The sequence below is a fragment of the Microtus ochrogaster genome, linkage group LG2, assembly GCF_000317375.1.
Source record: "Microtus ochrogaster isolate Prairie Vole_2 linkage group LG2, MicOch1.0, whole genome shotgun sequence".
Taxonomy (NCBI): domain Eukaryota; kingdom Metazoa; phylum Chordata; class Mammalia; order Rodentia; family Cricetidae; genus Microtus; species Microtus ochrogaster.
In genome coordinates, this window is record NC_022028.1 from 39,750,136 (window position 1) to 39,764,257 (window position 14,122).

Sequence of the window (14,122 nt, forward strand, 5' to 3'; positions counted from 1 at the left end):
TATTACAGACATCAGTATTTTAATCTTAAATTAAGCCAAGTGTGCTGAAATCTCCTGTTCACTATAGTAATCTATCTGCAAATTCTTTGGCATTTTTCAGATGAGTATTCATGTTAATTTTTAAAAAGTTCCAATTTTGTTTTTTCATTTCTAAACATTCTAAAAAGATTTGTTTTTATTTTTATTAACGTGTGGGTGTTCATGTATATGTACATGTGCCATATGTGTGCAGATACCCATGGAGGACAGAAAAGGGTGTTCAAACCCCTAGAGCTGGAGTTACTGGCAGCTGCCTGAGGGGGTGCTGGGAACCCAACCTATGAGCCCTGGGAAATCAGGAAATGTCCTTAATGCTGAGTCCTCTCGCCGGCCCCTTCATCTTCTTTATTTCACAGTCTAGACAAATGGCACTGCCCAGGAGTCACAGTTGAAGAGATGGTGTTTCAAGAGTGTCAAAAACCATCAAAGCCCGTCTCTGAAGGTGGATCGCGATCTGATGACTGACAACTACTTTTGGGTCAGAGTGACTGGCTGACCACAGTCCTGAGGGCCACCCAGCAGAACAGAACACCAGGCACGATGTTCAACTATGATGTCGTTTTGAGTTCTACGTTTGTGAGTTTAACAAATGGGATTAAAATATTTGCCAAGAAAATCAATGAGCCTCTACCAGACACGAAAGGATATTATGTAAATTTTTGGTCTTTTCCCTTAAGTACACAGTATAATGGTTATTTATATAGCATTTTTATTATCTTTGATATTAGAAGTAATGTAGATGGGCCAGCAAGATGGCTCAGTGATTAAGACACTTGTGTTTGCAGACGATCTGAGGCTGCTTCCCAGCGCCCCGGGGCAGGTGGCTCACAACTACCTGTGACCCCAGCGCCAGGGGACCTGAATGCCTTCTTTTGGCTTTTGTGTGTACTGACATTCAGATGTACATACCCCACACAGACACCCACACATACATAATTGAAAATGAATTTTTTTTCTGAGGGTGTGCAGAAATTTTCTTACTGATTTTTATTGAACTATACATTTTCTCTGCTCCCCTCCTTGCCTCTCCTCTCCCCTTCAACCAAAAATGAAAATATTTTTAAAGATTGCTTAACAATGATTTCAAGTATTCAGGAGGGCATTTGCAGATGGTTTATAAATACGGAGTCAACTGTATTAGACTCTTGATCATCTGTTGATTTGAGCACCCCAGTGGGGGCAGGGATCAGAAAAGCAGTCCCCTGGGATCACGGAGGGTAAATATATGTAGTTGGACATATTTGTCAACACTGCACACTGCACATTTCTGCATGTTGTCACCTCTGCCTGCTTCCCTTTTGATTTTTAGAAGCCCTTTGTGAAAGAAATGAAGCTGTTGTGTGCAGATGCAAATATTTAGTTGCCAAATACAATTTGCACTTGGGATCTGTCTCTCTATATTGAAGCTTTGTACTGAGGACTGCTGAAGCCCGATCAAGCTGGCTTGGCATCTACATTGTGAGTCCTGGCTAGGGTGACTTTTCCCCTTTGAGGACTAGGAATTGACTCTGTTGTTTTCTTCAAGATCTTTTTAGCTAACCCATTTTTTTTAAAAAAAAAAAATAATGAAATCTTTAATCCACTTGGAGTTCATCTGTCAATTGCTGGAGAAGTGGGCTCCACTTAATTTTATTCCAGATGGTTCTACATATTATTTCATTAGTAAAATGTCTAACCTTTAACATCCTTCTATTTCTAAATAAACGCTTCTTGGGCATGATTTAATTTTACTTTAATATACTTAAAATATGTAAGTTTTGAGCGCATATTTTCATATGTTTATGTATACATGCAGGCATCTGTCTGCAGGGATGTACATAGGAAAACATAGACTTATAGTTTGCTAGTACCTTTCTTAAGGTTTCTGCTTGTGGTTTATGAGTGAGATCAGTCTGTACTTTTCCAGTCTTTTACTATCCATTTTGAGTTATTGGAAATGAGATCCCAGAGAACTCATAAAAACCTTGTGTAGCCATTTCTCATCATCAGCGCTCTGAAATGATTCTATAGCTATATGCACCTGGTGCTTTTTTGGTTAGGAAAACACTAACATGCCAACCAATTTTTTTTTTTAATTATATGACCTTCACAGCTCTTGGAAAATTTTGTTATTTCTTTCCCTAGAAAACAGTTTTTCACCACAGTTGAAGCTTAAGATCCTCATAAATTAGCTAGTCTGTTGCCTCCATTTTCATCCCTAACACTGTCTACTGAGAGCGCCTCCTTTTATTGCTTTCCCTCTGCTTGTATCACTAATTTTCAAATCGCCTAAGGATGTGCCGACTCAGCATTTTGGTGGATTCCATCTGGGGCATTTTAGGGTCAAAGGGGGGATGGTGGAGATACGATGTAGATGGAGGCACGAAGGCAAACAGATGGCTCTGCCACCACCGCAGGGCACCCTGGTTCATCTTGACAGGTTAGCAAAATCTTAATAATCAACTGTAAAGTACAAATAAATATCATCGTTTCCCATTTGATTCTTTTCATTTGTGTGGAAATAAGTATCACGTTTATGTCATTGAATTATGATGATGGTTTAGATGAATGAAGAGCACCCCTCACTTTGACCCTACCCCAATTAAAAACACTTCAAGCAGCATGGGTGGTGTGTTCAGTCAGTGTAATTAATCACTTTGATCATCTCTACAATCAGTGAAGTAACGCACTGAGGCTTGAAGGAAACACCCAAACAGTAGAACATGGTTGTCATAGGCTTAGACATACACGATGCCCTCCTCACCCCACCCCACCTGACTACCTGGCCATCTATCTCATGTTGACCGCTCTCCCAGCCCCATAAGAAAATGGCAAATTGTTATGGAATGAAGTCGGATGACTTGAATAATGCTGTGTCTAGCATGTCACAGGCTTCCTGAAAAGTGAGTTCGTTCTTCCCAGAGAGTTAACCCAAAAGGTTGGGCTGGATTGCAGGGTGATGTCATTGTAGGCATTCCTCAGTGCTTGCTCAGTGAGTGATGTACTCATTGAGCAAGAATTTAATTCCTGCGATGTGTAAATCCGGGATGAAATAGAGCATCGCCGTTCATTAATTTCTTTTTGCCAAGAACGTCATTTGCTTCACAGTCATAGCAATGTGTCGATACAGGATATCTGCAGTTGAGCCTAGTCACACACACAAACCGGTCAGCTGGGTCTTCTAGATTTCTATGGTTCTATTTGCTATTGAGCAACATGTAGCTACTCAAACTTAAGGTCTAAAACTAGATAGAATTCAGGAATCGGTTCCTTTGTTACACGGGGCACATTTTAGGGGCTCAGTAGCTACATTGACCATGATACTGGAAAATCTTCCAGAACATTCCCACCACCCCAGGAAGTTGTACCGGGCAGTTCCATCCTACAGCGAGTCAGCAGCAATGAATGCAGTGGAGATTCTGAGAACCGACCTGATTGACCTACACATGAGGCGGCTGACTGAATGCCTGTGGTTTTGACCTATACACAAGGCAGCTGGCCGAATGCCTATGGTTCTGGAAAACATGATTAAAAATAGTCCACTATTTCAACAAATGCTTCACAATGTTACTGCTGGTAATTTGCCCAGAGGTCTTCAAATTCAGGAATTCTGAATCCATGAACCACAAATTAATGTGAGTTACTTTTATTTAGCAGCTCACTTTTAAGGCTCTCCTTTCTTTAACCCTATTCCCAACCACTGGTCATTTCCAACTCTGTCCCTGCCACTTGGACTTACTGTAAATAACCACTTAGTTCCTGGTCGCTATCAGCTGTGAAACATTTGTTCTCTTTGGCCCCTTTCCTGGAATGTATCATTAGGCATTTTCATTGCTTTTGTGGCCCAAGTGAATCTTTACCAAAAGTATTGTCCCATTCTGACAATATTTGCCAACCAAGCCTGGTTAAAAATAGATAACTTATCATGAAGTTTCCTGTTATGCATGAATCACAGACTCTGATCTACAAAGGCCGATGTGTCACAGAGGGCTAAGATGTTCTTTTGATGTATTCAACCAAGTCACACTGCATGATGAAATACACCCGGGTCAGAATGAGAGTCAGGTAACCTTGGGGCTCGGGGTTCTTTCCATTAGAAAAGGGATAGCACTCAGTAAGGAGAGGGTGAGGCCACAGACATGTTGCCATAACTCTTGTTGACCCCATAGTTCCTTCGAGATTTCATTCTAATGAGAAAAAGGGTCCTAGGGTTTTTTGGGTTGCTGTTTTGTCTAAATGTGTTTCCCCCCCATCCTTCCAGAGCTATGGTTGCAGGCTTGCTTCTTCTCTGTCTACTCAAAGCCCATCCTGATGATGTGACGTGATCTTAAGCTTAACTTATTACCAAAGTCCCCCCTGACCCGGTTCCCTGTCCATCCTGCCTCATCTCTGAGAAGCCTTAGGAAAGGAATCCATAGCACTGCTTTGTAAATGCCTCATTTCAACTGACGCAAGCCAAGGAGGGCCAGGGGCAAGCCATCTTTATCTACCATCTCCACCCAATGAATACAAAAGACCTCGGAATCTGTTTGCCTACCTTTTCAACCCTTGTGCTCTCTCTGCTGGAGGCCCCCTGAGAGGTGACCATCCAGTCCAACACCCCAGGCCAAACGGTCACCACCCCTATGTTAGACTGTGCTCAGCTGCCTTCACACAGCACGTCAGTGGGGACAAACCCAAACCTGTGACCTACCTGCTTAAACCTCCCTTTTTGGTCAGGATAAGGACCAGAGGCTTGGCCTGGCCTACTTAGGTGATGCCTGCCATACTTTAACCTCACCTAACCACATTCCTTTCGTGTTCTAATCGTGCCTTGTAAGCTATTATCCCCAGAGTCCCTTCAATTCCTGTAAGAAGCTCAACTCGTTTCTGCCTTGGGGCCTTTGCGCACAGGGTCCCTGGCGCTTGATACCGTCTCCCAGTTCCCTGTCACTTAAGTCATGCTTATCCTGAATAAAGGTTCAGGGACGACTTCCTTGTACTCTTTAGACATTAGTCATTAGACTCTTATCCCCAGAATGGGCCCATCTTGGGCTTTTTCTGTTCTGACTCCATTTACAAGTTCCATGGGTGGTGTTTCTCTTTTACTTTCTATTGTATTTGCTGTTCCAAAGAACCAGCCTGGCCCTAGAGACACATTTGTTGACTAAGTGTAACTTGATGTGACCGGTCAGCATAGGAAAGACATAGATTTTTATGACCCTGACTTCAAATCTCAACTCCGCCACTTGCAGTAGATAGCAGACAAGTGATGACCTCTCTAAGCTATAGTACCCTCACTAGTAAATCAGCCATAACTGTATGTACATGAAGCTTCCGGAAGGTTCCCAACGAGGCACACTCATTAGTATCACCATCTCTAATTTAGAGACCAGAGACTGAATATCCTCTGCTGAGGCCGCGCAAAGCTCCCCAGGAATAAGTGACAGACACCCCAAAGGAAACAGACACCCCAAAGGAAACAGATAGTAACATTTTTTATTAAATATTACAGTGGATCAAAAAGTACAAAATATCTCTTGCCTGCTATGTGATTGGGAAACTATTGGCACGGAATACAGTATCAAAAGCAGTAATAAGTACAATTTGGAAAACATACAAAATTGAGTGTTTATAGTTGGCTCAGCATTCTTCTGGTAGTGTTCAAACTAACGCAAAGGTTACTCAATAACCTCTCCATTGGGAAATTATATAACATCACTGGGCCAGGTTGTTATATACAAATGATCACCTTACAGAGCTTAGAGGTTACATAGCCGGAGTCACTCAGAGTGTACAATATTTACAACACAGGGAAGTTTAAAAAAGTATAAGCAGCCAAGAGATTATGCTGCTATTTTTTTTTATTTTTTATTTTTTTTATTTTTATTTATTTATTTTTTTTTGCAGAGATCTTTCTGCCACGGGGAGACAAGCAGAATATCAAATACATCAACAACCAACACTGGAGCCGAGGTGCTCAAAGTCACTACTCCAGGGGCGTGGGTCTCACCAGGGCAAAATCATTCCCGTTACTCTTTTAGCTCGGGACAATGAGAATCAAACTAGACCACATGGGACGTGGCTGACCACCACCAAATGTGACTCAGTGGGACAAGAAGTGAAGAGAAATAATGGTTCTCTTTGAAGGCACACTACATAAAATATATCTGTGGGATCACCTTGACATTTCCATCAGACACACCAACACAATGAAATACAGTACTTGAGGATTCATGCACCAGGTCGCAAAGCTGTGACGTCAACACAGAGTCTGAACAAACCCTTCCATATATGCCCTGATGAACCAGCAAACTTGCAAGCTTCTAGCTAGGAAACAAACCAGTCAGTCCTGTGGCAAACACTACACGTTTCAATCACTTACTAGGAAAAAAAATACTTTAAACCTAAAGCTTGATTGGGCTGTCATGGTATTTTATTTTTACTTTATAATTTTATCTTTAAGCCAAATTGCCAAAAGTTAGGCCAGGAGTTGCATGGAGATGATATATTTTTCAATATTATTTAGAATCTCCAACTCTCCAATAATTCTCGGGCTGGGTGCATTTTGAATTGCAACATTTCTCGGAAGCCACACTTGGTAAATGGATTTATGACTCCAGTGCCAATTGGATTCCACAGTTTCCTTTACAGAACTACCAATAACAATGGTTTGATTGCACAAAGAAAGGCTTGTGCAATGCCATTCAATAATAAGGCCCCTTGAACTCAATGCAAACAAAGCCTGATTTAAGACTTTTTAAAACGTCCTTCTCAGCCAGTGAAAAAATTCAATGGTCTTTTTGAAAGATTTCCAAGATCTCCGTTTGGAGTTTTAAAATAAATAACACCCTGCTTCTGTTCTTTGCATTCTGTCCTGATGTTTTGCGGAGGGTCTGAGCTTCCTTCAACAGAAATAGCGAATCTCCTCTCGGAAGAGATGAGAAAAACAATAGCTGGACTATGTTGACATTGTTTGAAAATGGTGTGATCGAATTCCTACACGATGAACACATCTCGACTCACCACAGTGAGGAAAACAATCGCCCCATCTTGCAAATGGGTGAGCTCGTGAGGGAACGGAAGGGGGGGGACACACACAGACATCTCCGTTTTCTTCGAGAAACGAACTCACAGGGACCATGTCTGGCTCCAGCCCATGCCTGCTGCAGAATCCCTGGTCCTTTGCTCCTCTTCTGATTCTGTCACTATTCAATCTAGTGCAACTTTCTCATACTGTGTCCTGGCCAGCATTCTGCTGGCTGGAATTGAGACCCGTCCACACACACACACACACACACACACACACACACACACACACACACACTCTTTCTTGCGCAGCTGCAGAATAATCTGCATGTGCACATTTATGATCTAAGTTATACTAGTCTATCTATGGTCCTATTAAATATATAATATATATATATTATTCCACAGGAAGGTAAATAATTAATTGAAGCGAATGGAACTCTTAACACTGGGTCGCTACATTCTTTTGTTTCCACCTTTGGATAGCATGTTACTACATGGACTATTTGGCTTCATATCATGAGGACATTTCCGTACAAATGAGTGGCATGCATGGCTTTGCATAAGAACCGCAGTTTCACGGTCACCGGTTTCGATTATTTTTGTAGTTGAGTTACCTATTCAGAGATGTTGGAAACTGTCATCAAGTTTCATAGACTTAAATATGCCAGAGGTAAAAATAAAAAGTCTTGGTTAACTATGGTCCTAGAGTTGATTGGTAGTGTTGGAGGAGAGGAGGGCAGTAGGCTAGGGACCTCTCAAAGCAGCTTTTGGCAGGGATGGGTGGAGATGGGAAAAGGAGTCCACTCTATGCATCCACTTGCCACACTTAGCAGGTGTGGTGCCTTGGGAGCAAAAGGAATCAAGAGTCAAGAGTGACAGTAAAAAAAATATATATATATATATACCCCAAAGTGGACAGTATGACCACGTGGTGACAAACTTGATACGAACCACCTTATGTATATACATCCTCATCAAAGCCACCCCCCAGAAACCCAAGGAGGATGGCTTTCTTTTGAAACAGATTATCCAGTTACTCCTCTAAGATTGTAACCTGGAGGAATCTTGCTAGGAAACTCAAGAAGTTAGCTGACGGTGGCAATAACTCTGTCACTCAAACGGGCCAAGGGCCTGGCTGGGATGCCCAGTGATCAGACCTTAAGTAACTCCTCCTCTGCTGGATGGTCACACACACACACACACACACACACATACACCATCCCTTTCCAATCCCCTTCTCCAGACCATTTAAAAGGTGCAGTTCCAACACCAGCGTGAGTCACCCTGGCTCTTGTCTTAAGATGTGAAATTCCTAAAACATCTTCACAGCCCACTAACTAGTATATCCTCTAGACTGTTCTTCCGTGGCTTTTTGCCAACAAGGCTTTTGTTTTATGATTTCTCTGGTATGCAGGATGGGTTCACAGCCTAGATAACACGAGTCCAATGTTTAATATTTTCACATAATCCAATACTTCAAAGCAAAGCATTTGGCCAGAGAAGCAGTGTCTAAGCTCTCTTAACTATGGCCCTTATGAGGAACAGATTCCTCAAGGTGCAGACCAGCGAAGGCACAGGCTTTCCGCTGGCTCGTGTTCCTCCGCAGGGTTCTTTTCAGTCTGTTCCACTAAAATCAGTTGCTTCAATTTGTAAACAATAACTTGACCACCCAAAGCTGCTCAAAAGAAGATGTGGGGGTAGGGGGCATTGAGAAAATACACATTAACAACTAGGGGAGTCAGTCAGCCTTGCAAACAAAACAAAACAAAAAAATACTAAAAAACAAAAACAAAAGACCTGCAAATAGAAGGGATACTGTTTAATTAAAAAACAAACAAACAAACAAACAGATAAACAAACCAAAAAAATACCCAGGGCAGGAACAAGAAAGAACCAGGAGAAAACAGAACTATCTGTATAAATTAGGTGAGCGGACAGTGAGACGGGTAGCTTTAAGAAGCGAATATATACAGTTTAACAGTGTTTACTTCTCTGGATTGTTTAATAGTGTCAGAATGAAAGGTCTCTTTAAGTTTAACTATACATTGCATTGATTGAACTTGGTGAGTTGTATGAAAAAGAGGGGTGTTCCCCTGGCTATTGCCAGTCTTTCTTGCCCTATGCTTCGAAAAGCCTGCCCCCACTTTTTTTTCCCCCCAGATTGCTTCCTTACCATCCAAACTCAGAGGGGTTCTCTGAGTTCTTCTGGGATAGACACAGATACCTTCAGAAGACCAACATCGAAAAGGAAATGACCTGGAGGCCCTAGGCCATCTGTGTTGGAAGGGAGGTCACAACTGGCCAGCCAGGCTAGGGTTGTCCCCAAAAAGATAGGCATGTTCACCTGGCCTTTAGGCCTCTATGGCTGGGAAGAAAGGTACCACCGGATCAGAAGGAACACTGACTTCCAACTCTGCAAGCCAGCCCTCCAGGGTTGGGTGCACGGACCCCGCAGTTTGGGGGTTGCTGGGCACAGCGAGGCTTACAGTTTCGTGCTGGGGTGTACGGATGACAGCTGAGACGGGGGAAAGGCAGCCTGAGGGTTGATAGCAGCTAACGGGTAGATGCTATTGTGCAACAGGTCCCCGTAGGAACTTCCTACGGGGGTTGCTGCGGCCAAGTGTCTGTACAGCTGCTGAGAATTGGTCGGCGATGTGAAAATTCCTCTTTGCATCACGAGCGAGTGGAAAGCCAGAGGCTGCATGAGAGGAGAAAGCACCGTCTGGTTCTTCAAGTACTGCAGAGAATGGGAGTACCCGGCCGGGAGCCTGGAGTTGAGGCCTGAGTTACACAGGCTACCAGAATACAAACCTGGAAAGATAGGGGAGGAGACCGGAAGCTTGTGACCTTCCGACGCAGGCCCAGAATGCCCACCGTAGGCTCCTTTGCTGCCCTCGCTCTCCTGTTCAGAGGCCTTCTCTTTCCCAGAAGCCTCCTTGGAGGGGTCCAAGGGAGACACAGCTCTGGCTTTTTTCCCGGCAATCACAAGATCTAAATCCTCCAGGCTGCGCTTTATGGGGCGAGCAGCTCCAATATTCTGAGGACTCATCTTCCGGTGCAGGATGGGATGGACCATGCCTTCCATTTTTCTGAAGCTCTCCAGTCTCACATGGTGAGGTTTTCCCGACCTTGCAATTGACTCGGGGTATTTTTTAGGGGTCGACATGGTCATGGGTGATACCCGGCAGGCTTTGGGGTGACAGTCTCGATTCTGGCCGCTGATGACCTGGTACTGGGAGGCGCCTTTGATCTCCTGGGACCCCGAGGCTGAGTGGGCCAGGCCTAGGACTTTGCTGGTTAGTTTCTGTGGGTTCTTGGGAAGGCTCAGGTCTGTTGGTTGGTCATCTCTAGCGGCTTCCGCCGCAGCCAACTTCTTATCTTGCTGATGGAGAGAGGCGAGATGATTGACGTGGATCTTCTCCGGGTGTTTGTGAGAAAGAAAAGCGCCGTTTTCAGATTCCTGGTACATGTCCCTAGAGGCGTACTTGGGCGACTGTTCGTTATGAAGATGGTGTTCCGTGTGCCGGTAGAGGCTGTGGAGATGCGGGGAAGAGTAGAAGTCGGCCAGGAAACTGGGCACGTGGCCGTGGGAGACCGCTCTTTTCTCTAACAGTTTGTCCTTTCCCTCCTGGACCTCTTGTTTCAGGGCATAGGAGTCGGCCAGGGTGCTCAGCTGGTGCTTGGAGAGACCGCAGCGGTGAGCATCGGCCCGACTCAGTTTGTCATGCTTGAAGATATCATTGATGCTCTTTCTCTCCTCGGAGGCCTTGCTTTTGAAGCTCTGGACGTGTTGGATTACCGATGGCCGGCTGACGGCCATGTGGTCCGAGCTTTGGCTGTGGTGGGCCTGGGTCAAACCCGAGCACAGGTCGTCCCTGGCAATCAGTTTCTTTTTGCTGATCAAAGGGGGTGGGGAGCCGTAGGGGTAACTGCTGGAGAGGTTGGCCCCGCTCACCTGAGACAAAAGCTTCTTCTTGGCCAGTGGGGACATGATACCAGGATTGCCCCGGGAGTAGAGCAGGGGCGTGTAATTAAGTCCGTGGTTCTCGTTCATGGGCCCGGTCAAGTCTTTGTCTTTGAACATATCAAATGATTGGACCACAAGGACCTTCGGGGTCTGCTTGAGGGCAGTGTGGATGTCGTCACTGCCCAGCTGGTCCACTTTCACAGTGCAGTTGGCAATGTAATTAGCCATGGCAGGAAGCTTGTCTTCCTCTGCCTCGTGCTGGCTTGCCAGCGGTGGCTGGGTGGAAGGGAAGCTGGTAAAGGATGCTTCTTGGAGGTCACTTTCAGAGCTCTCGGTAAAGCTGCAGGGTTTGGCTTCCGGCTTTGAGTCCATTTGGGCACTGGGCGAGGCAAGGGGCTGTTTCCCAGCCCCAGGGGTAGGAGCTGACTCTCTTTCAGGAGGCAGGGGAGGGCTTGGGAGCAGAGGGGCAGGGCCCTTGTCTCCCACCTCCTCAGCCTCCTCACTGTTGGAACCTTGGTGAGTTTCATTGCCCTTTTCGGGTTCGGGTCTGGACACTGGGGCCCTCGCTGCAATGTCCTTGTGTCCTTCTGACTTCTTCTTCACCTCTGGAGCTGGGAGAGGCTCCGTGACACTTTTCTGGTTCAGCGTCTCCTTTTCCTTCCCCTGCTCCACTGAAACCTGGACAAACATTGCAGGAGACATTTAGAAGAGGACCACACACACCAACACACTTCACTAGAAAATAAAGCATCATCACCCACTGCAGGCTTGAAACAGGGTTTGTCAATCAGTTCACCAAGTTTTCATAAGGCTTTTTTACTCCCCAATCACGCCCTAAACAAAGAAATCTAAATTACAGAAGCATTTGGGGAAACCAGCACATTCGCTTCAGCCCCTTATGAGACACCTATCAAAACAGCAGAGTGACGTACGATGATCAGTATCACTCCTTCATCGTAATATATAGTTTAATCCTGAGGTTGTCAAATCAGTCAATTATCCAAATAGGTTTTAAATTACACATTGCATTTCTTGATGCTTCTCTGAAAGATTTTTTTTTTTAAAGAGCATCTCTCATTCTCCTTCAAACAATTGAACCAACCCCATGGCAGTAACAAACAACAAACAACGCCTGGCCTTTCTTGGAGAGCCGTCCCTTCCTTAAGGAATTCAGTGGATCAGCCGGAATCCAGCGAGGTTTACACCTTCATAATTTCTTAGAACTCCAGGATGTGTAGATCTTGTTAAAATACCAAAGACACACGTAGATGGAGTGCATGCACCCAGGGCTAGGGTCTCGTCTAGGTCCTCCCATGACACACCAAACTGATTTGTTTTCAAAGCCGAACGTGACTAAGGTGGGCACTGTCACCCCCCGGGACAAGTTGATGTTTATTAAAATAAACTGTCATCAAGGGGATGGATGCTTCCTGTGTGCAGTAGTTATGGGCACAGCTTAACCCATTTACTACCTGGAGTCAGAAACTTTAACCTCAAAGGTGAATCTAAGTTTTCACCTGCGATAGAGCTCACGGACAAGCCTTTCGATAATGGATCTGACATGCCTCAGTGGGACAGTCACGAGACATTTGAACTGAGTTGGTCCCCACTCCCTCAGCCCAATCACATCACCAGGAAGTTTTTCTACTATGAAGACCCCACCAAGTGGCATCATATCTCTGACGGCAGTATGGAGGGTATTTAGGAAAAGTAATCTCAAGGATTAATACCCATTTTGTAGATTTTTCCCCCCCTTGGATCCACATGAAGATATCCTCACCAGTCAAGTGTGTGATTCTCAAGAACCTGCCCCTCTTCTTGCACTGATAACTGTGTTTTTAAGTGCAGGCATCGTTGTCAGTTTTACACTAATAATCATCATTTGTCTCTTGCGCTTATACATTCAATTAAAAGACATAAAAATGAGTGACCGTAAAAGGCAAATTTTGCTCAGTTCTTCAAAATTTATGTGACCGCGGCCTTAGGCTACATTGGAGCCTCGTATGTCTGTCTATAAATCCAGTTTATGGATGGATTTGAAAATTCGGCCAACAAAAGTAAAGGATTTGTTTCTCCCCCCCCCAAAGATGATGCTTTCTGAACTTCCTGGGTCTGTTCAAGGACAGTGTCTCACTCTGTACTTTGTAATCCCCAAGGAGAGTGGATTTGACTAGACCCCTCCTCTCTTCACTAAGTTTAGTGCTTCAGATTGAAAGCATCAAAAACTGCAGTATGGCATTAAATGCAAACCCGAAACCTGGCTCACAGATATGCTGAATTCCTAACGTAGGTAGTCCGTGGGCTTGGTTCTTACTGTGCGGATCATTTTAAAGGGGTTGAGACATCAGGACTTCCTAGAGCAGATTTAGAAGCTCCAAATGCCCAAAGCCCAGTTCAGAAAAGGCAATCTTTGGCAATAGAATGATTTCCCTGTGGGGGACAGGGAGCCCCACAGCTGTCAGAGGTTTGCTGGACTCTGGAGCAAGGCTGCTCACTCTAGTCTCGGGAATGGTCGTCACCTGAGCTAATGGGCTCCATGGCGGACTAAATAAGGATCCTTCTTCCCACGGCTCACAAGCTCACTGTTTCAAATTTTCCCCACTCCAGCGGAGCCATTGGAAGGTCAGCTGTCTCCATGATCCTTCAGGCATCTGCTGGTGCTTTGGCTGGGGTGGACATCTGGTGTCTAATGGAACTGACCAATCCAAAGCCCCGTGCTAAATCACCAAGCCAGCAGGATCAAGGAGGAATGGAATGTAACCCTTAACTTGGAATTTCCTTGCTTTGGGCCATTTATGTTGCAAACTTGCAAATGTTTAGAAGTCTGCATCATCCAGTGTTTTTCTTCCTTTTGGAGTGACTAGAACTTAAAATAACTATAAAAGTTAATAAGTCCAGGCCTGGCTCAGACTGGGACAGTAGGGTTGTGAGTTCAAGTCCTGACTAGACCACGGCATAAGTTTAAAACCAGCTTCAGCAACTTATGGAGACTGTCTGAAGAAAAAGCTAACAGATATTCAGGATATAGCTCAATGATAGGACACTTCACTACTATGTGCCAAACTTGAGGCTTGAGGTTCCATTTCCAGTGAAACAAAGTATTAAAATTATCGTTTTAAGGAGGAA

The 14,122-nt window shown here is 44.6% G+C and overlaps 1 protein-coding gene across 4 annotated transcripts in view; it reads right to left on the reverse strand.

Moving 5' to 3' along the window:
- Positions 1-8,836: 8,836 nt before the first annotated feature.
- Arid5b (AT-rich interaction domain 5B) overlaps positions 8,837-14,122 on the reverse strand; it is a 174,689-nt gene continuing 169,403 nt past the window's right edge. For all 4 annotated transcript variants that reach the window (XM_013351207.2, XM_005360148.2, XM_013351208.2 and 1 more), the window contains one exon: positions 8,837-11,674. In XM_013351207.2, the coding sequence (XP_013206661.1) occupies positions 9,512-11,674 (2,163 nt within the window). In that variant the 3' untranslated portion in view covers positions 8,837-9,511. The remainder of the gene's footprint in view (positions 11,675-14,122) is intronic.